Genomic DNA, 20,655 nt, shown 5'->3' with positions numbered 1-20,655 from the left:
CTACTATGTGCCTGTTGCATATTAGTGCCCCAGTGCAGATCAGACCTACGTTAAATGAATAAATAAGGCAGGGAGGTAGGAAGCCAGGAAGGTAGGCAGGAAGGGAAAAAACCGAATGTCCTGGATGCCCATGGCCCGAGAGAGCCCCAACTGTCAGCAGTTCCCCCTTTTAGTCCCCACGTTCCCACTTCTACCTCAGCCAGAAAATTGAACCCTCTCCAGCCACCCTGGAGCCCATCAGCTGTCTAGGTGCTGGTCCGGCGTCTCGAGGAGAGGCGGCGCCCGGGGACCCGCCCCCTCTGACGCCCGCTCCGGGATCCAGGCAGCCTCCGCGCCCCCGGAGGGCATGCGCCCCTCCGCGGGCAACTCGAGCACAGGGCCCCAGGCCCACGGAGTTGCCCAAGAGGCCGGGCGGCTCCTCCCCGGGGACCCTCCCCCTCTGGGGCGCGTCATTCTCCCCACCCCCGGGTCCGACCCCGGCTGCTCCTCGCACGCCGGCCACGCGGGGGACAAATCTCAGCCACCTGCTCCGGAGCCGGGGAGCCGGGGCACCGTCCGCCCCATGGAGCTGCCGGCCAGCAACACCAGCTGCGAGAACGGTGCGTGAGGCCAGCGGGGACCCCGTGCGCTCTGCGCTTCGCCTTCCCTCCCTGCTGCTCCTTTCCTCTGCGTCCTCTCCTGCCAGGGGGACCGAAACGGGGAGGGGGTCCGCATGCGTCGTCCCCCACCCAGTTCTCAGGCCCGTCTTGGGAGGGAGCAGGGTTCTGGCTGACTTTCCCCCTCTTTGGAGCTGGGTAGCTGAGGGGGGAATGGGAGAAAGGGGGACGTGCGTGGGAGGGAAGAGGCGGGATTTATCGATTGGAGCGGGTCTACCAAGAGGTGTGTGTGTGTGGGGGGGGGGTGTCTTTTATGTATAGTTGCTTCAGATTTTAGTACCTGCCCAGGTCAGTCCCCCTGGGGCTCATCAAAGACAGGGTAGAGGGCGCAGAGACTCACCACCCCCAAACCCACATCCACCTTTTAGGAAAAGGAGGGAAAGAACAACCCAGGAAAGGATAAGGAAAGATTCTGGGCTTTATGCTCAAGTTCTTATTATGAACCTGGGTAGTGGACTAGGCTCTTTACCTGCATTATCCCAGTTAATCCTTAACACAACTCTAGAAGGCAGGTAGATATTATTACCTTCCTGTCACCATTCTGGAAGTAGGGAAAATGAGGCTCTGAAAAGTCTGATGAACTTGCTCAAGGTAGTACAGTGGGGAAATGGAATATAGAACCAGGGCTCTTGGATTCTAAAACCTGTACTGTGCTCATCTCCTTTCTTGGTATTTCTCCATTTTCCTACCTGGTCTTGGTATGCAGCCTGTGGGATATCCCTGTTTTTCTAACTTCTCCTCTCCAGTGAAGCTTTCAAAGCGGGCCTGTTGGGTGTTAGCTGGCCTTGGTTTTCTGAACAGTGATGCGGTCCATTTTCAGCCTCGTCTTCCCCTGGGGAAAAACATGTTCCCCAGTCTTAGCATATTCAGGAAGAGAAGCAGGAATCATCTAGCCCAACACCCATTTGCCAAGATGAGCACGCTCCTCAGAACTGGATTTCCTTTGGCCATCAGCCCTCTCTCCTTTTCTTTTTACCCCTGTGGGAGGACTTGACTCGATGGAGGGCACTGTGCCCCTTGGATGCCTCAAGCCTCCCCCAAAGAGCCAGGCCCACCCTTTGGCTCCACCTGCTGGAGGTGAACTTTCAGGAGGGCGGGCGAAGGGGGTGGAAATGGGCTTGGCCTTCCTCTTGGGAGTCGCCCTCCTTGGCCCACATCCTCCCAGGTTCTGGCTCTTTTCCTGAACTCAGGGAACTCCCAGGATTTGACTCTTGCCCTAACTGAGGAACAGGAGTGAGCAGTCAGAACAAGTTTGATTAGGGACCCAGATGGTTTCTTGTCTCATCTTCTCTGGATTGTGACACAGGTGTTGGAAAGAGAGGTCTCCCACTGCAGAAGACACATGGGCGTCCCCTGGTGGGTTCCAGACCCAGCTCTGCCACCAGGCTTTTATGAGACTCAAGCAAATCCTTCCCCATCTCAGGGCCTCAGTTTCCCCAGCTGAAAAGAAAGAGGGTTAGACAGGATGCCTTCTAAGGGCTCTTCCAGCTCTGCTGTTCCATGCTCCTGTGCCATGGAAGAAAGGTCAACAGTGCCCTTCCTTCGTTACGCCAAAATGCCACTCTGTGCTCTAGATATGCCAAAGCTAAAGCTGCCTGGCCTTTTGGACTTTGGGCCCTTCTAGTGCAGGCCTAGAGATCTAGCTTGGTTCAAGGAGAAGTGCCTGGCCCGGGCCTACATCCTTGGCACACGAGCCTGGGTCTTTGTGACCCCCAGTTTGAAAAAGACCTTCTACTACCAAAGGTCACAAAGTCAGATGCTTATAGGGGCCGAGCACATAACAAAAATGACTGAAGGGAGCCGCGTGTGGACTCAGGGGAATCGCAAAGAGCACATCCTGTCTAGGGGTAAAACCACTGCTGAGCCACAGCTTACTGTTGCCTATGGGACCGTGTGCCCAGCAGAGTAAGCAAAGGCAGCCCTGAAGCTGGACTTTCATGGGAAATCTCCTGATTTTTAAATGTTATCAGGGAGCTCATGTTTTAAGGTAGCCTTCAAGAGGCTAAATGACACCCCATCCCCCTTGCCACCTGCTGTGTCTGTGTGTGTGTGTTGTGTGTGTGGGGGCGGGGGGCGCTGGTGACTGAGAGCATGAACTTCGGTATGATATGGGCTAGGGAAGCAATTCTGGCTTTACCACTTACCACCAGTGTAGCCTTAGGCAGGTTACCAAGCTTATCAGGGCCCCAGTTTCTTCAGCTAAAACCCTGGGCATGACCACTCTGCCGTTTCCATGATAAGGGATGCTCCTGAGAAGCCCCAGGGTGGTGGGCCCTGGGAGTACCAGAGGATTATTGCCGTGCTTTGTACTGTCTCCTTGAACTTGGGCAGCTTAGTTCTTCTGACTGAGGGTCTGCCCCGCATGCCCAAGTTTGTCCTGTTGTCCTTGGTATTTGTGCCAGAAGAGCCAGCAAGGGTGTGCTGGCTCAAGGGTGTGAGAACTGATTGACTCTCATGGACTCTAGGACTTGGAAGGAGAGCTAAAGACAGATCCTGCATGGGGTGGCAGGGACACTGATCTCTCTGAGGCCTGAAGGAGGCCTCAGCCCTGACCACAGCACCAGAGGTCTTTGAAGTAAGGCCTGGGGATGGTCGGTTCTGACAAGCAAGGATGCTCGTATTTCATCATCTTCAGGCCTAGGAGGGGCTGTGGACTCCAGCCTCATGCCCTCCTGTTACCTGTCAGGACTCTGCACTAGGGCTGCAGTTAGGGATACGTAAGTGAAGAGGCCTCTGGGAGGGGAGAATCCCTGTATGATCCTGAGCTGTTGGAGGCCCATGTGCCCAGAAGCTGGGAGGGGATTCCTGTGGAGGCCGGGAGGTTGGATTTGATGAGGCCTGAGAGCTGTGGGGCCCTATGTGGTGGTGGGGGGGCATCAGTCTGACTTAGTGGTGAGGTGCTGGAGTTCTGGAGTCAGACAGCCTGTGTTCTTAGGCAAGGCCTCCATTTCCACATCTATGAAGTGGGAATCAAAGACAGCACTTATCTGACACATGGTTGGAAGCACTTGATGAGTTCACGAAGGTCCCTAGCCTGCATGCAAATGTCCCCAGCGTGACTCTCACCGTGGTCTTCCCTAGGTTCCCTGATCAGCCTGTACTGCTCCTCCCAACAAGTCCTGTGCCAGATCGTCGGCGACCTCAGCCCCCAGGTGCCCAGCAGTGTCATCTCCAGCAGCTGGCAGGAGGGGTTCAGGCAGAACTACAGCTTCTACGTCGGCCTGGGGCTGGCCATCCTGTCCAGCTTCCTCATCGGCAGCAGCGTCATCCTCAAGAAGAAGGGTCTCCAGCGACTGGTGGCCTCTGGTGCCACGCGGGCTGGTAGGCTCCTGGGGGGCAGGGCTGGATGGGGCGCTGGGTGGCGAGCCCTCGGCCAGCCCCGTGAACCTCCCTTCACGGGGTCCACTGTAGCGGCTTGAGAACCTGTCCTAGATAGGCACAAAAGGCTCATTGTCAGTCCCGTTGGGAGGCCGATCCACCCACAACAGGAGACCTTCCTTTGTAATCCAGTAGTTCCTGAGAACTACATGATCAGTTAACTGGGGTGAAGACAGGGAAAAGTCTCAGGGCCAAGAATCAGAAACCCCGGGTCTAGTCCTGGTTTTATTTCTTACCAGTTGTGTCATCACAGGCAAGTCACAATCTCCCTACAAAATGGGAATATAATACCTTTGCCCAGAACAATGTCAGACACTGGTGCGTCCTCACGTACTATCAATCTGAGCTCCTTTATAGGCTACAAAAGAATTACTGAGTCTCTGTCCACAGGGATTTGCTTGTTTGAAAAATAAGACGTGTATCCATGAAACGATTGTTGAGAAAAGGACTCCTATGTTAAAAAATGTGTTCATTTAAACATCATTCATTGTGTACCAGCTGTGTGCCAGGTGCCGTGCTAGACCTGGGGACACAGTGCCCTTGTGGGGCATTGAGTTGAGTGGAAGAGACAGGCAAGTCGATAAACAGTTGTTCTGTAGCATGTTAAATGCTATCATGGGGAAAATGAAGAATGTTATGGCAATATTTTGGAAGGCCATGTAAAGCCAGGCTTGAGGGGTAGGGGAGGTTTTCTGTAAGAGTTGATTTAGAAGCTGAGACCTACATGATGTGGAGATAACAAGGTGAGGGGAAAAGAGAAAGAAGTAGTATTCCAGGCAGAAAGAAGAGCATGTGCAAAGGCCCAGGGGTGAGAGAGCATGAGTGATATTAGAAGCTGAAACTGTCTCAGGATGGCTAGAGCATGGAGGGGTAAGAGATGGGGTGAGGGCCAGCTCATGAAATGTCTTGTAAACCGGGCTCCAGAGTTTGAGTGTAATTGTAAGTGACAAAGGTTTTAGGCAGGGGAGTGACATAGTTCGATTTACGATTTGAAAATCGTAAATTTTGGTTGCTGGGTGCAGAGTGGATTAGGAGACAAGACTGGAGGGTGGGAGACCAATTTGGGGAGAAAAACAACAGAACTTGGGCCAGGAAATTGCAGTGGGAATGGAGACAAGTGGCGAAGTCCAGAGATAGATTTTGAAGGTAGGACTTACTGGGTTTGGGTTTGGTGTTGCCTGGCCCCAAGGGGAGGATGAAAAAATGAGTCAAGGTGACTCAGAGCGCTCTGCTTTGAGCAACTGGGGAGATGATGGTGCTATTTTCTGAGACAAAGAAAGCAGGAGGAGCAGGTTTATAGGAAGATGATGTGTTCAGGTTTGGACGTGTTCAGTTTAATGTTCTATGGGACACTGAGCTTTGGAAGCAGACTATTTGTGTTCCAATTCTAGTTCCTCAATTCCAGGTGATATGATCCTGGGCAAGAAAACTAGTTTTTCTGCCTCAGTTTCCTCATCTGAAAAAATGGGGATAGGAATAGTTCCAGCTATATCTTGTTGTGAAGATATGTAGTATGTTTAGAAAGATGCTTAGCATGGAGTAAGCACCAGTATTAGTTTTACTGTGATCTAAGTGGGAGAGCCTGACAGATAGTTGGATACCCAGGACTAGAGCCGGGTGTGCTCTAAAATGGAGAGATGTGAGGTGTGGGCATGAAGTCAGGATCAGTGGTCATTGCTGCTCTATCTCTTCTTCTGGACAAGGGTTTGAAAGGCCAGAGACCTCCCAGAGTGCCAGAAAAATAGCTGCTTCCACTCAGGAGAGAGCAGAGCAAGTATCACTGACCATTCAGAAAGGCAGCTTCCCCAGAATCCATTTTTTCTCCCATCTGCTCTTTCAATATCTTCTCTGAGATTTCAACTCAGAGTAAAATGCTCTCAGAGCACTTTTATGGGAGATTCTGACTGCTTGCGGAACCTGAGGAAAGTTAAAGACCATCTTAGAAAAAAGGGCATTCACAAAAAGCAACATACAACTTTGGGATTTTCACAAAACTGTCTAAAACCCACCCTAATCATCATCATCCTCATTGCTAATACCGAGTATTGACCATGTGCCAGGCTCTGAGTCCATCATGTGAACAAAGCAGACACAATTCTTGGCTACATGGAGCTTCCATTTTAGTGGGGGAAATTTCAGAAAATAAATAGATCAAATTATAAATGACAAGTGTCATTAAGGAGAACTGAGTGTGACGAGAGAGAATCCCGAGGAAACAATAAAGATAAGGGGACCGGGGAGGGCATTTTAGTGGAAGCAGCATTCAAGTAGAGACCTGTAGAGTAAGTGTAGTTATAGGCAAATATTGTTAAGAAGACTATTCCAAACAGGGAAAAGCACATGCAAAGCCCTTAAGGCCAAAAAGAGCTCATCATTTTTGAAGAACTCAAAGACAGCCTGAGCAGCTAGACTGTAGTAGGAAGTGTGGCAGGAGAAGCCTTTGGAGAAGTGAGCAGGGTCAACACTATGAACAGGCTTGTTAGGGATTCTGGTCTTTATCCTAAGAGCATTTCAAAGCCACTGGCCAGCTAGACGCTGAGGTGTGACATAATTCTTAAAAGACTCCTGGCTGGGCTTCCCTGGTGGCGCAGTGGTTGAGAGTCTGCCTGCCGATGCGGGAGACACGGGTTCGTGCCCCGGTCCGGGAAGATCCCACATGCCGCGGAGTGGCTGGGCCCGTGAGCCATGGCCGCTGAGCCTGTGCGTCTGGAGCCTGTGCTCCGCAACGGGAGATGCCACAACAGTGAGAGGCCCGCGTACCGCAAAAAAAAAAAAAAAAAAGACTCCTGGGTACTATGAAAGGAATGGATTATAAGGGACAAGAGAAGAACCAGAGGAGTCCTAGGAGGCAGTTGCCTCAACCCAGACCAGAGGTGATAGTGCCTGGGAGTTGGGTGGTGGGGTGGCAGTGGAGTGGACACACGTGAAATGCATTTTGGAGACAGAATCAGCAGGATGGAATGGATGCAGAAGGTGGAGTAGTGGGAGGGTCAGGTGTGATTCCCTGGCTTCTGGCTTAAGCAACTAGGTACACGGAGGTGCCGCTTACTGAGCTTCATTTGGTGGGTAGGGAGCATTTAAAAATCAAGAGTTCCATTCGGGACAGAGTTTGAGATGCCTGTGCGAGACCCAAGAGTTGTCAAGTAAGCAACTGGATATACATCAGGGCTAAGAAGAAAGGATCAGGGTGCATATATGACATAGGGTATCTAGATGGAATTTAAAACTTTGGAAGGGATGAACTCACCCAGGACAGGGCCCAGAAGCAGGCCTGGAGGACTCACCACAGCTGACATATACTGAACCCTTAGAGACTGGCGAGTGAAGGTAGAGAAGGAGAGGTCCTGAGAAAGTACGGCCAACCTCTAACTTCATGCCCATTCCTTTCTACAGTGGACGGAGGCTACGGCTACCTGAAGGATGCAATGTGGTGGGCTGGATTTCTCACCAGTAAGTGGGATCTTTGCTACTAAGGACAGTGCCCTATTGATGACAGAGGCAGAGATGAAAGGAGGGGTGGACGGGGCATTTCTGTCTCTCTTGTGCAAAATATGAATCCAAGGCCCAGATTTCTAGGGGGAGAATCTAAACAGTCTTTGCAGGTAGAACATTTTACCTGCATCTCAGGTCACTCTCTCCATCCAAATTCAGTCTTTCATCCATAAAGCATCTGTCCCCAGAGAGGCTTGTACAGAGCTGGTAGTGATAAAGGTGTAATTTCTCAACTTCCCCTGAAATTCAGGGAGCTATGACTGCCCGCTGGAGTCTTCTGGACTCCTGCAGGGCACAGCCTGGGACTCCTAAGTCAGCTGCCCCATTCCACAGGCAATTGTTGGCTCACTTAGAACATGGCTGGTCTGCCACCTAAGGTTTGCCCGCATTTTCACATTCACACATTCCTTTCCACCCACCCTTTCTGGCTTTCAAACCCTAATTCTTTGGGACAGAAAATTAGCCAGCTTTCGATTTGTAATCCCCTAAGTCAGGTTTTGATCCCTGTCTTAGCCAGAGTTATCACATTCATCATCTGCTTTCAAAGGGCAGACCCAGGTCATTCCCTACGAGCAGGGAGACAGAAGAGGCACTTGCAGGAGTCTGCAAACTGGAAACTCATATGGGGAGAGGTAGGCCCTTTGGGAATGTCTGACTTTCTAACCACCCGCCTGTCAGTCTAGACCATCCATAACTCCTCTGGGAAAGACGGCTCCGTGGACCATCAGTAACTGTAGCTGTGTCTTTATTTGATACTTAACACTTTCTAGAGCTTACCTTGAAGATACAGACCAATCATTCGCAGTCCCTGAGATACACTTAACCGTGCCTAGGCTAGAAGCCAAGGGACCTCAAGAACCAGAAAGCACCATGTGACCCTGGACTCCAGGCCACCTCCCTATCTTTAACATGGGAGGATTTGGTCAGGATCATCTGGGCCTGACCTTCAGATCAGATTCTGCAGGGAGACAGCATAAGGGTGGGGATTTTAAGGAATGCTGGTCTGGGATTCTGTGAGTGATTGAACACTGAATGAAGCCGTCTCCACCCAGATTCATTTGGGCTGGAGATGGCGCATCAGAGCCACTGTGACCTCTCTTCCCCCTTAATTTCCTAGTGGCTGCCGGAGAAGTTGCCAACTTTGGGGCCTATGCGTTTGCTCCTGCGACAGTCGTCACACCACTGGGAGCGCTGAGTATCCTCATAAGGTTGTTGTCACCTCTCTTGCTGTCTCTTCCTATTTTCAGTTTGTTGATGTCCGGAACTGCACATGGGGTCAATTGCTACTTGCAGTCAAGGACCTGGGTCAGTCTCAGCTTCCAGAAGGAGGCAGTGTGCTGTTCAGAGCTCCGCACCCTTGGATGGTTTGCTGCCTGGGCGGTGAAGGGGCAGGCCAAGCCCAAACCAGGTGGAAGTGCTTCCCCTGCCGCAAGGCTGAATGTCTCATGTCAGTGTTTTGGTGCCCCAATAGGAGAAGCACACAAGTTGAAAGTACAAGCCCTAGATGAACCCTCCCTGGGTTCTATCTAACCTTATCTCTGCCACTTCGTAGTTACATGGCAGGTCACTTAACTACTCTGAGCCTCAATTTCCCATCTGCTAAGTGGGGATGTTCATAATACCTGCCTGAAGGCACTGATTTAAGGACTAAATGAGATGACGCACAGAAAGTGCCTAGTACAGAACAGGCGCTGAAGAATAACCACAGCTAACATAGATTGAGGGTTTACTCTGCGCTAAATGTTCTAAATGTATTCCCTCATTTAATCCTCACAGCATCCCTACTAATTAGAAAGGAGGGGAGACCTGAGGCCAAGAGGGGTTAAGCATCTTGGCCGAGGTCACCCAGGTCCCAGGAGGCTGGGCCAGGATTCCCTCCCAGGCAGTCTAATTTCAGAGTCTGGGTGCTTCACCACTAGGCCCCATGGCCTGGAAGATGTTTGATGGTATTAAAGATAGCTGATATTAAATGTGTGTGCTTCCCATTGCCCCGTTCCTCCCAAGCTACAAACACAGTTCCCCTGTGGGGGTCCTGAGCCCCATTTGAAGCTGGCTCTGATTGTCACCCTAACCTTGGAGCCCCGGTAAGTCCCTAGCCCACCACACCCAGTACCTGTAATTTCCTGTTTTGTTTTACCAGCTTGATGACAATTTTGCAGCATTTATGCAGTCAAAAACCAGATAGAGCCGTGACTCACATGGCACGGTTGGCTGATGTAGCTGAGATACCAGTATTGCGTATGTGATTAGTTTACAGATTCCCATCCCAGGAAGTTGGGAGCGGCAGGGGATCCTCCACTGTGTGACCTCTGCCTTTGTTAATGCTACTGGGCGCTGATGAACAGGCATTGTGGGTAAAATGGTTTTGGGAGTTTTAGAGGAGAGATGGGAGACATTCAAAGGAGGTTAGACATCAATCCCCTCTTTCCTGATACCTTTAAGCAGGACTCATGAGGCTCATTGGGTTACCTTAGGTCAGCCAACAGGTCTTTGCCCTAAACTAATGCCACCTGTTTAAAGAAACAGAAGCATGCCCCAGCGATTGTACCTGTCTCGTCTCACCACCCTTCTTCCTTCACCTTTGCTGGCTCATTTGGAGGATGTGACGGGAATGAAAGTCACATCACCAAGGAACAGCAAGGAACTGGAGGTGTTTTGTCCAGAAAAGACTCAAGGAAGTCAGGAGAATTCTTCTCAGTGAGGTGTAGAGGAAAAACCATAGGCTTTATAATTAGACAGAACTTGAGTTCAAATCCTGGCTCGTGTCTTACCAGTTGTATGATCTTGCCATCATTTAAGCTTCTATGGGACTCAGTTTTCTCCTCTATAAAATGGACATATTTTACTTCTCAGAGTTGCAAGATGTTAGTGAGATAATAAATGGGAAGTTCTTAGCACAATATCTAGTATGTAAAGTGTGCCCAAGTGTCACTGTGGTGGTTTATATTGGCATATACAAATGGAAGAAGGAATGGATTTGTTTTGTATGGCTCAAGGAATAGATATGGGATGAGTAGAAACTACCATATTTTGGGTTAATAACAGAATGAACCTACAAGGGATTCATTTACCTTGTGAAGGGGGGAGCTGCTTGCCACCAGAGGTATACAAGCCAAGGCTGAAAGCCTTCTGTTTGCAATGTTAAGAGAAAATGTGCTCATTGGGTAGGAAGTTAGACAAGAGTGCTTTGAAGGGCTCTTCCAACTCTTCTCTTTGGGGATATTGTCCGTCTCTAAAATGAAAGAAATTCACATGTATGTCGTCGATTCCTCCAGCCCACACTGTAACCCTCCCCTAAATAAGTTTCTATTTCACACATTTCCTAGGGGGGGTCTAGAAAAGCTTCCACGTGTGAGAGTAGTGAGCCCTTGCTCAGCCCTCACTTTTCTCCAGGATGCTGGGACTGGGCTGGCTGCTGTAATCCCTTTCTCCACTTTCACATGCAGTACCATCCTTTCCTCATATTTCCTGGGAGAGAGTCTGAACCTGTTGGGGAAGCTGGGCTGTGTGATCTGTGTGGCCGGCAGCACAGTGATGGTGATACACGCCCCCGAGGAAGAGAAGATCACCACCATCGTGGAGATGGCTGCCAAGATGAAAGACACAGGTAGGCTCCAGGCTCCCAGTGAGCAGGAAGGCACTGGGCGTGAACCATGTTAGAGGTCTGACTGGGTTCTGGCCACCTCAGGTGCTGCCATGTGGAGGAGGAGGCAGCAAGCTCAGGGAGGAAAGCTGATGGGCTGGTACTGAGGCTAGCTTACAGGTTCCCAGTCTGATAGGTAGGGATGCTATTATTATGTATTTGTTATGTGCCAGGTACTGGTCTAAATGCCTTGTTTGCATTGTCTTAGTTCAGGTTGTTTGAACAGAGTATCATAGATCGGGTGGCTTATAACCAACAGACACTTACGTTTCACAGTTCCGGGGATCACGATCAAGTCCTAGATCAAGGCCCAATAGATTTTGTTCATAGATGGCCAGCTTCTCGCTGTGTCCTCATCTGGTGTAGAGGGCAAAGGAGCTCTGTGGAGCCCCTTTTATAAGGGCAGTATTCCCTTCCTGAGGGCTCTACCCTCATGCCTGAATCACCTCCCAAAGACGTCACCTCCGAATACCATCCCATTTGGGAATAGCACTCAACATGTAAATGGGGGGGGTGGCATTCCGTCAATTGCGTGTATTAATTTAATCCTACAAAAAAGCTCCTATGAGGAAGGTCCTAATATTAATCCTATTTTACAAAGAGGAAACTGAGGTCTTGGGGCTTTAATAACTTGTACAAGTTATTAAAAAGTTGTGTTGCTGGAACTGGGACCCATGTTTGACTCCAGAGCCCACGTTCTCTTTTTTTAAATTTTTTGGCCACACCAGGTGGTGGCATGTGGGATCTTAGTTCTCTGACCAGGGATCAAACCAGCACCCCCTGTCGGAAGCACAGAGTCCTAACCACTGGACCGCCAGGGAAGTCCCAAGCCTAGGTTCTTGCTTTATTTATTTTTGCGGTACACGGGCCTCTCACTGTTGTGGCCTCTCCCGTTGTGGAGCACAGGCTCAGCGGCCATGGCTCATGGGCCCAGCCGCTCCGCGGCATGTGGGATCTTCCCAGACCGGGGCACGAACCCGTGTCCCCTGCATCGGCAGGCAGATTTTTAACCACTGCGCCACCAGGGAAGCCCCAAGCCTAGGTTCTTAATGAGACATCCCATTGCCATGAGTGGAGGGCTCTAGAGGCTACTGGCATCCTCCCAGGTCAGGTTACCTGTCTCCATCCCCCACAAAGGGTACATCGTGTTTGCTGTGCTTCTGCTGGTGTCCTGCCTCATCCTCATCTTCGTCATCGCCCCACGTTATGGACAAAGGAATATCCTCATCTACATCGTCATCTGCTCTGTGATCGGGGCCTTCTCCGTGACCGCCGTCAAGGGTCTGGGCATCACCATTAAGAACTTCTTCCAGGGGCTGCCAGTTGTGCGGCACCCTCTCCCCTACATCCTGTCCCTCGTGCTGGCCCTTTCGCTCAGCACTCAGGTCAATTTCCTCAACAAGGCGCTGGACATCTTTAATACCTCCCTGGTGTTCCCCATCTACTACGTGTTCTTCACCTCGATGGTGGTGACCTCCTCCGTCGTCCTCTTCAAGGAGTGGCACAGCATGTCGGCCGTGGACATTGTGGGCACCCTCTCTGGCTTTGTCACCATCATCCTGGGTGTGTTCACGCTTCACGCTTTCAAAGACCTGGACGTCAGCCGGACCAGCCTGCCCCACATGCACAAAAACCCAACCCCGCCTCCCGCCCCAGAGCCCAGCATCGTTAGACTCGAAGACAAGAATGTTCTTGTGGACAACATAGAACTCTCCAGCGCCCCATCACCAAAGAAGCCCGAAGTATTTATAATCCATTCGTAAAGCTTGGAATACATGAGTGAGAGGGTGAGCCCTGTGGTACAGCCTGACTGCTCAATTTCAGAGCCACCTGGTTATTTTCAACACAGCTCTTACCAGTGGGCTCTCTTTTCTTGAGACGTTCATTTATACCTCACCGCTGTTTCCGGGAGAAAAGTCCCTACCCAGTGAGCAGTGGCGGCAGAACCTCCTGGAAACACAGCCTCAGTGACCAAATACCCTACAACACGTTGGTGCCAGCAGGTCCCCGGCCCTCCCGTCCTCCTCGTTTCCTCGGTGCCACCTCTGTGCTGTTGGGAAGAAGATAGGATTTGATCCACTGAATGTAGCACAAGCCAAGAACTTCCCTGAAACGTTGGTCATCAGGAAATCCTTCGCACTGGTTCTCCTCCTGAGACGGATTCACCGTTCCTGAGCCCAAGACTGAAGTGCAGCTGGCCCTCCGAGGCCCAGAGAGCAACTCGCCGTGCCTCCCACCCGGAACCAACAGACACACAATTACTGTAAAATGTCTTGTTGCATTTGCCACCTCATCTTCGGAGACAGAGGCAAGACCTCAGCTGACCTGCTTACTGTGAAAGCCACCTGACGTCTCAGGGAAACACTTCCACCAGCCCCGTTCCCGGGAGCAGCCAGCCTGGAGGTCAGCATCTGTTTCCATCCGCCCGACCCCTTCCCCACCCTTCCCTCTCTAGACACATCCTAAGGAGTCAGTCATGGAGACATTCAGGCAGTTATCTGAGAACTCAAAACAACACAACAACAACAAAAGGTGCTTGCTTCCCAGCCAAGCTCTGCTGGTCAAGCCCAGGGTTTCATTTTGCCTCACTCTCCAAAGAGAACAGCGATTGCACTGCTCTTAAAAGTGGCCTGGCTGTCGAGCAGAATGCACTTTCCTTTTCCTCAAGGAGTAAACCAATATGATTTGGGGAGATGGGGAGAAGAGTAAGGGGCAGTCAGGAAAGCAGACACAGGCTCTCTGGAAACCAGGGGCTAACTTTTGTGTTTACTCTGGTGGTGAACCAAGAACCCAGGTGGAAAAGGCTCTGGGTAACTTGTTTTTTTTTTTTGGACACACTGCGCGGCACGTGGGATCTTATTAGTTCCCTGACCAGGGACTGAACCCGCACCCCCTGAAGTGGAAGTGCAGACTCTGAACCACTGGACCGCCAGGGAAGTCCCCTCTGGGTAACTTCTGGGCTGAAGCCTTAGAGGCTTGGCCAGTGGGATCAGCTTTGAACTTCAGTGGCCAAGTCGGGGGGGTGTAAGCTCGGCACGGGGTGCAATCTGGCTGTTGACCAGATCACCACCAAGTCCCCAGCTCCACTGATGAGCTGCCCACACTGGGAAGCAGTGTGTCACGACTGCTCCACCACCACCTGCTTTGGGGACTGCCTTTGGTCCCCTCACATTTGACCAGAGGCAGTCAAAAAACAAGAGCAGCTGGAGAGAGACATAATTAATATCCCCTCCCTTCCTGTCTTCTCTCCAGCAGCAAGAATGTGAGAGTTGTTATGAGGACCATTGACAGGGAGGTAAGGGAGCCAGTATATCTGTAAAGAAGGAAGACCTGGCCCTCAGCCTCCAAGCTGGTGCAGAGCCTCCCCTGTGTAACTCCACACCCGTGCCTGTGTTTACGTCCTGTGCCCTAAGCATAGCCAAGCCCAGGCCAAACTGTTGCTGGCCTGGTAGCTCCAAGGAACAGACTGGTTTCCTGCACCGCCAGCCTCAAAGCCACAGTTTTTAATGAATGTGGATTTCTCTCTGTAACTAAAATCAATGCAACATGTTGGATCTTGAGAATGACTGTAATCTGAAGGCCCTGAGAGTGTGGTCTGCAGGGTCAGGAATAAAGACCTCTGAGTGTGTTTACTTGATACTTACATCTTGGCTTTCCTTGGACACGGAACAATTAAAGTGGTTCCTCTAGTGCCGGGGGGCCAGTCCCCAATCTCTGGAGAGTTCTGGCTGCCAAGGAAGTCCCTCCAGTGCCTTCTACAGCCACGCCTTCACTAGAGAGGGAAAGGCTGTTTGGGGAATAGCGTCAGTGGAAGACACCCATCCCATGCCTGAGCCCTTACGAGAAGCCAACCACAGTGCTAAGAGCTTCACGTGAATACTTTTTTTTTTTTGCTGTACGCGGGCCTCTCACTGTTGTGGCCTCGCCCGTTGCGGAGCACAGGCTCCGGACGCGCAGGCTCAGCAGCCATGGCTCACGGGCCCAGCCGCTCCGCGGCATGTGGGATCCTCCCAGACCGGGGCACGAACCTGTGTCCCCTGCATCGGCAGGCGGACTCTCAACCACTGCGCCACCAGGGAAGCCCCATGTGAATACTTTTAAGCTCTCACAAATCCTCAAGTCGATCTATATTATTCATGCCGTGAGTGACCCCCAGACCTATTAAAACTAGACTGGCCTGTGTCCAGGTGCAAAGACAAACAGCTCCCTCGACTGGTCATGGGAAAACCCAGGGCTTTTCTGTGGCTCAAGATCTTCCGTGGTGGCCTCACAGGCTGGACAGACGGTCTCTGTAGGAACTCTTCTGAGGAGTCCTCGGTGATGGATCCTATCCAGGCTGGCCAGTGCAACGTTAAAACAAAGAAACAAACAAGAGTTGCCAAACCGGACAACATTTCAAATGACAATTTAATTAAATACAAACAAGGAAAAAAGGCACCACAGCCCATTCAAGTATTTTGCATAGATATACAAATATTGTAAACAATTAATAGGTGGACGAGAGAAAAGAGGATCTGTTTTCTGTGAACAATCTCCCAAATAAAAAGAAAATTCACATTGCCCTGGATCCCAGACGCACACGTACATACACACAGTGGATGGTAAGAGAGGATGCATGGAAGGGTGACGTTGGGGGCACTTGGCTTGGGTTCTGCAGAACCTCTCCTTTGCACGGTTCCCTAAGGATGGGTGGAGCACCTTTCCAGTTGGCATACTCTTGACTTTCTTGCGTGTCCAGCAGAGCTGTTACATACACATTTAACGCCATCACCGACTTTAGAACTGGTCCCCAATTTAAAACGCGCAAGTTTTCCATACCCTTGGCCAAATAAGAACAAATTCTGACATAGGTAAGGGGAGGCTTTGTTCAAAAGGATTATTGCAAGAGATGGCGAGGGGCCATGGCCACAGGGGGATGGGGCTATGACAGTACTGTAAGGTCTACAGTGAGACCCTAAGATCTGCAAACCTCTCAGAGCTGGGGCAGAAAGGAGCTTTTCTTTCATAGGGAGAAGTCAATAAGGCTAAAAAGAACCCACGGCAAGCAGGCAGTTACCACTGGAGCCTGGTGCCTGGGCTAAAACTCCCACTGAGACAGGGAAAGAGGGTGCAATCCCCCTTGATGTCCCTTGAGGTTTACATTTCAGAGATGCCTCCTAGGCTCTTAAGGAAAACACACCTACCAAAAAAAAAAAAAAAAACCAAACGAACAAACGAAAAAACACACCTAGGGTTGAAAAACTGGCAGGAGGCTAAGTTAGCTTCTAAAAAGATTTACATAGTCTCCACCTGAACAGAAGGCTGGTTAAGTCACTCCACCAAGCCTCAGTTAGGCTCCCCTCCTACCCCCCAGACCCTGAGCATGGACTCACCCTTGGCCAGAGCCAGCATACAGCCCCTCCCCCAAAGGCTGACCACAGAGATGGTCCCTGAATGTGGTTTTTTCCAGCTATGCTCACTCCTTCCTATAAAAGGCCCCTTCCGTCTGAGCTGTGGGATGCTCACAGATCTTGTAGCCGCTCAGCTCACCTGAGCATTCCCCTAATGCAACTGCCCCCTGCCCCTATCGCAACACTCCCTTCCCCAGTCTTGCAGTAATCCTTGAGAATAAAGTGCCTCTTTCCCTAAGTCCATATTGGTTTCCATCACCTCAAAGCAGCACATGGACACAGGAGGGGAAGAACGGGCTATGACAGCCAGGCTTGCTCCTGGGCAGACTCCCCGCCGGCCTGCCGGAACACAGCCAGGAGTCAAACAGTAAATAGAACCGGCTGCTGAAAGTCTTACCAAATTTAGAAAATTCAACCATTTTCCAGTTCACAGTACAATGTTTATGGGATGGAGGTGGTATTAAAAAAATTGAAAACAAAAACGGAAACAAACAGGAGAGCAACAATCCAGGTCTCTTTCTGGTATGGTTCCAGGGAGGGTGGATTTCAGGTTCAAAAGGCTCATGCAGCCACAGTGGCTGGGGCATTTTCACTTCAGAGCCTTCAACCTCCTGACGTTGGGGAGAAAAGCTGGACAGGCCACAGGAATGTCAGTGAGGCAGGGGGTTGAGTTTAAGGGTGATTTCAGTGGAGAGGTGTTTTCACCGTTAATTTTCTGGGGCCCAGCCTCGAGGCCTGGGGCGTTTCGAGTAGCACACGTACATGGAAGGCCGTCCCCTGACCTCATGAGGCAGCAAGGATGGTGGACATCGGCTGTGGGGAGCAACCAGGGCCCTTGTCAGCAAGACAGGGGTGTGAACATCACCAATAACACAACCTGACTACCTGAGGAAAGAGAACTTCATTTTCCTGAGCTCTTTCTAAATCTATCCCAAGTGTCCCCCCGCAGGTGCACAGCCTGAATATCCCACCTGTCTACAAACCCAAGAATATCTAGTGAGCACCTATTGTATACAGAGAACGATAAGGGGGCCCCGGGGTAGTGGTTGGGAGTGAAAACTCAAGCCTCTTCCTTGCACTGAGGTTTTCAAGAGCAAACGTCTGTTCACTGCAGGAGGCGGGGAGGCCCCAAGCTGCCCGGCACCTTTCTGGGGTGGGAGACCATCCCAGACTACATCTCCTATGGTTCTCTGAAAATCCTCCCAGCTAGCAGAGCACCACACAGTCCCCATTCCCTGCTGCGGGGAGGACAGGACCAGAGGAAAGAACACAAGGAAGAGGATGAGAAAATGTCTGGCTGGTCCCGGCACAGACTCTGTTCCGTCAAGGCTGCTGGCTGCTGCTTCTCTAGGGATCTCTAGAGACAGGTCTGCTCTCTGCTCAGAAGACAACGGCCCTGCCTCAAGCCAGTGACCAGGTCTGGAGACAGGCTGGGGCTCCCAGGATGTCCACTCTCCTCCCTGCACCCACCACTGTCCCTGAGGACCTTCCTCAGATTCAGGTCAGGGAGTAAAAGGAAGACCCACACTCTGCTGAGGTCACCACACACCATGGAAAGTAAAGCTACGACCCCACAGCCATGGCCCGAGTCTACCCGGGTCAACACTCTTGAGAACCAACATAGGAGATCCCGTGGCCAACCTGCAGGCAGGACCCTGACTTGCAGGTCACAGCACCAAGTCCCAGGAAGTCGGGACTGCTGGGGATTCACTCTTCACAGCACCACACATTAGGCGGGTCCCAGCAGAGAAGGAGAACTCAGAAGCGTGAGGCACTTGGAAAATGCAGAAGAGAAAACAAGGAGCACTCAAGAACAGTGGCGAGCGGAGTCGAAACCTTTGGCTTGACGGCTCAGAGGGGGCCGGGGCTATGCTCCCCCTGCTGTCTACACTGCCTGCAAATAGTACCTGTCTGAGTCAGAGTGACCCTTGGGAGTAAGGGGATGCGGGGGCTTTGGTGGGGGGAGGGGGGCGGCGTGAGGAGGGAACTTGACGTGTTCACATATGGCCACAGAGCCAGGAGCTGTGACCTCAACCAAGCCCTGGCTGGAGTGACCCCTCCTGATCAGTAAAGCTAAAAGGGACAGTAAGTGCCCAGCCTCTGTCCAGCCTGGGACCTCTGAGGAAGATGGAAGCAAAGGAAAGCTCTCATGCGTACCCTCCTCCATAGGACGTGGATGGATGGCTTCTCCAAGCTGAGTCCTGGCCTCAAGGGCTAAACAGACTTTTCCCAGCTGGGCTCGCCAGCTCGGACAGCCTGCACCAGCTCGACTGTCACCTCTGGGGTGAGGGGCCAGCTGAAGGGCGGATAGGGGACGAGCAGCCATTCAACCTCTTCGGCTCTGCCCTCCCTACCTGGGGCTGAATATTGCACAAAACAACACTTGGATGCCGTTGATGGTAGGCACTCTGGGCCTCTGTGGAAGCCGAGGTGGCACTGAGTCAAGGAGGAGATTTTTCAGAGATGCAGTCGTTCCAGGAGGAGGGGAGGGGGGGAGGGGGGCTCAGAGGTGGCCAGGCATGCTTCCTCCAGATTCCATGGCCACGGCTCCTCTGTGGTGTTCAGAGTCCTCACAGGAAGGGAGAAGCGCCTTCAGACGGGTCTAGATTTTCGAGCTAGCCATCCCCACAGCCCTCTGTGACCTGTATTCAGGAAACTGCAGGGAAAAAAGAGAGGGAGAGAGACATCAGCTCCGTGCTATCAGCGGGGAGCTGTCCTCTGGCTTGTGACAGGTGGGCATGAGTGGCAGACTGTCACCTGAGAAGAAGGGTTTCCGCAGAAGTCTGTCCACATGTCTGCTCGTCCAGACCATCAACTCTGCAGTAAGAGGCATGGTGGCAGCCCCCAACCCCCAGCTGACAAGCCATTCCCCTCCTCCCTCCCAGCAAAGCTGCAGCTCAGTCTGCAGAGTTCCCAGGGCCTCGTAGGAACACAGGGAAGTGAGCCAGCTTCCTCACCTGCTCCCCTCTGCCCCAACTCCCAGGACTAAGACTAAGTCCCAGGACTAAGTCCCAGGGAAGATGTATTAAGAGGGGCCATTTGTGCACAGCCTACCGTAGGCCAGCGGTTAATGTAAATTAACTGCCTTGACCTTCACAGTAACCCGATGGGGTTGGCTATTTCTGCTTCGTAAAACCTCTTTCTAGATAAGGAAACGGAGACTCAAGAGAGTGATTTGCTCAGGGCCGCTCAGCTCAGCTCATCAGTTGCAGACCCAGGTTTGAAGCTACCATAGCTCAGCCTCCTAAACATCACCTTTCACATGAAACCAAAAAAGGGGGTGTGCAAGGGTCTCACCAATTTAAGGGACAGTTATGCAGGCACCAAGAAATGCTAAGCTTCTGTCCTTTGCTTTTGTTCTGGAAGTTCAGCACTACATCAAGAAGCATGAACTGGTCTGTTTTCTCAACTCTTATTTTTGTCCCCTGGATCCCTCTGCCCCAGCTTCCACCTCGAGTGTTTCTGAAGACTCACCTTTGGGGTAAGCACAGCCAGGGGCCGGGTCTGCTGAGGTCTAGAGGCAGGGGGCCACAGAATGGAGACACCACCTGGCCTGGGGAGACTCTTGCGGCCTGGCACCGGGTTAGCCGGGAGTGCCTTCTGGGGCGGCCGAGGCCTGGAGAAATCCTGGGGAGAAAGCCACAAGCCTCACTCAAAGGCCAGAGGGGCCTGTTCGAAAGAAAATGTTCTCAATATTTTACAGGTCAAAAGCAGATGAGAAAAGGGATATAATATTTAAAAAGAATGGTCCCTCCGGAGCCTGTGCTCCGCAATGGGAGAGGCCACAACCGTGAGAGGCTCGCGTACCGCAAATAAATAAATAAATAAATAAAAATAAAAAATAAAAAGAATGGTCCCATTTAAAAAGAAATTGTGTACATACATGTTTACATGCTCAGGAAAAGGCTTTTTGGAGAGCAATTTAGCAGTATCTATTAAGATTAGAAATGATCATTCTCTGACCTAATACATAATTTCATTCCCTCTGAGAACTATTTGCACAGGTGCACAAAAATGAAATTGCAAGGATGTTCCTTGCAGCACTGTATGTGACAGCTAAAATAAACTATAAATAACTAAAATTTCCATCAACAAA

The 20,655-nt window shown here is 51.3% G+C and overlaps 2 protein-coding genes across 3 annotated transcripts in view; one reads left to right on the top strand and one right to left on the bottom strand.

Annotated features, from left to right (window-relative positions):
- The first annotated feature begins 208 nt into the window (after positions 1 to 208).
- NIPAL4 (NIPA like domain containing 4) lies at positions 209 to 14,654 on the top strand. 2 transcript variants are annotated; one of them, XR_009518925.1, is made up of 7 exons: positions 209 to 599; positions 3,738 to 3,977; positions 7,428 to 7,484; positions 8,644 to 8,734; positions 10,973 to 11,133; positions 12,307 to 13,572; positions 14,422 to 14,654. XR_009518925.1 is itself a non-coding variant. In XM_060008454.1 (6 exons), the coding sequence occupies exons 1-6, from the start codon at positions 347 to 349 to the stop codon at positions 12,930 to 12,932; spliced, it is 1,428 nt and encodes a 475-aa protein (XP_059864437.1). In that variant the 5' UTR covers positions 209 to 346; the 3' UTR covers positions 12,933 to 14,654. The 2 variants fall into 2 exon arrangements, 1 of the variants encoding a protein (XP_059864437.1); XM_060008454.1 differs by having other exon boundaries at positions 12,307 to 14,654.
- A 973-nt stretch (positions 14,655 to 15,627) lies between these two features.
- Positions 15,628 to 20,655, bottom strand: part of ADAM19 (ADAM metallopeptidase domain 19) — an 88,525-nt gene continuing 83,497 nt past the window's right edge. The window contains exons 22-23 of the mRNA XM_060008455.1: positions 20,034 to 20,186; positions 15,628 to 19,215 (exon numbers count right to left, since the gene is read on the bottom strand). Coding sequence (XP_059864438.1) covers positions 19,162 to 19,215; positions 20,034 to 20,186 — 207 coding nt within the window. The 3' untranslated portion in view covers positions 15,628 to 19,161. The remainder of the gene's footprint in view (positions 19,216 to 20,033; positions 20,187 to 20,655) is intronic.

This window comes from Delphinus delphis, chromosome 3 (genome assembly GCF_949987515.2).
Source record: "Delphinus delphis chromosome 3, mDelDel1.2, whole genome shotgun sequence".
In the NCBI taxonomy this organism is placed as follows: Eukaryota; Metazoa; Chordata; class Mammalia; order Artiodactyla; family Delphinidae; genus Delphinus; species Delphinus delphis.
This window is presented reverse-complemented; position numbering and strand designations above follow the sequence as displayed.

Coding starts and splice junctions, on each gene's coding strand:
- NIPAL4 (XM_060008454.1), top strand. CDS start 347: ATGCGCCCCTCCGCGGGCAACTCGAGCACAGGGCCCCAGGCCCACGGA. Junction 600..3,737: donor CAACACCAGCTGCGAGAACG/GTGCGTGAGGCC, acceptor GGTCTTCCCTAG/GTTCCCTGATCAGCCTGTAC. Junction 7,485..8,643: donor GTGGGCTGGATTTCTCACCA/GTAAGTGGGATC, acceptor TTAATTTCCTAG/TGGCTGCCGGAGAAGTTGCC.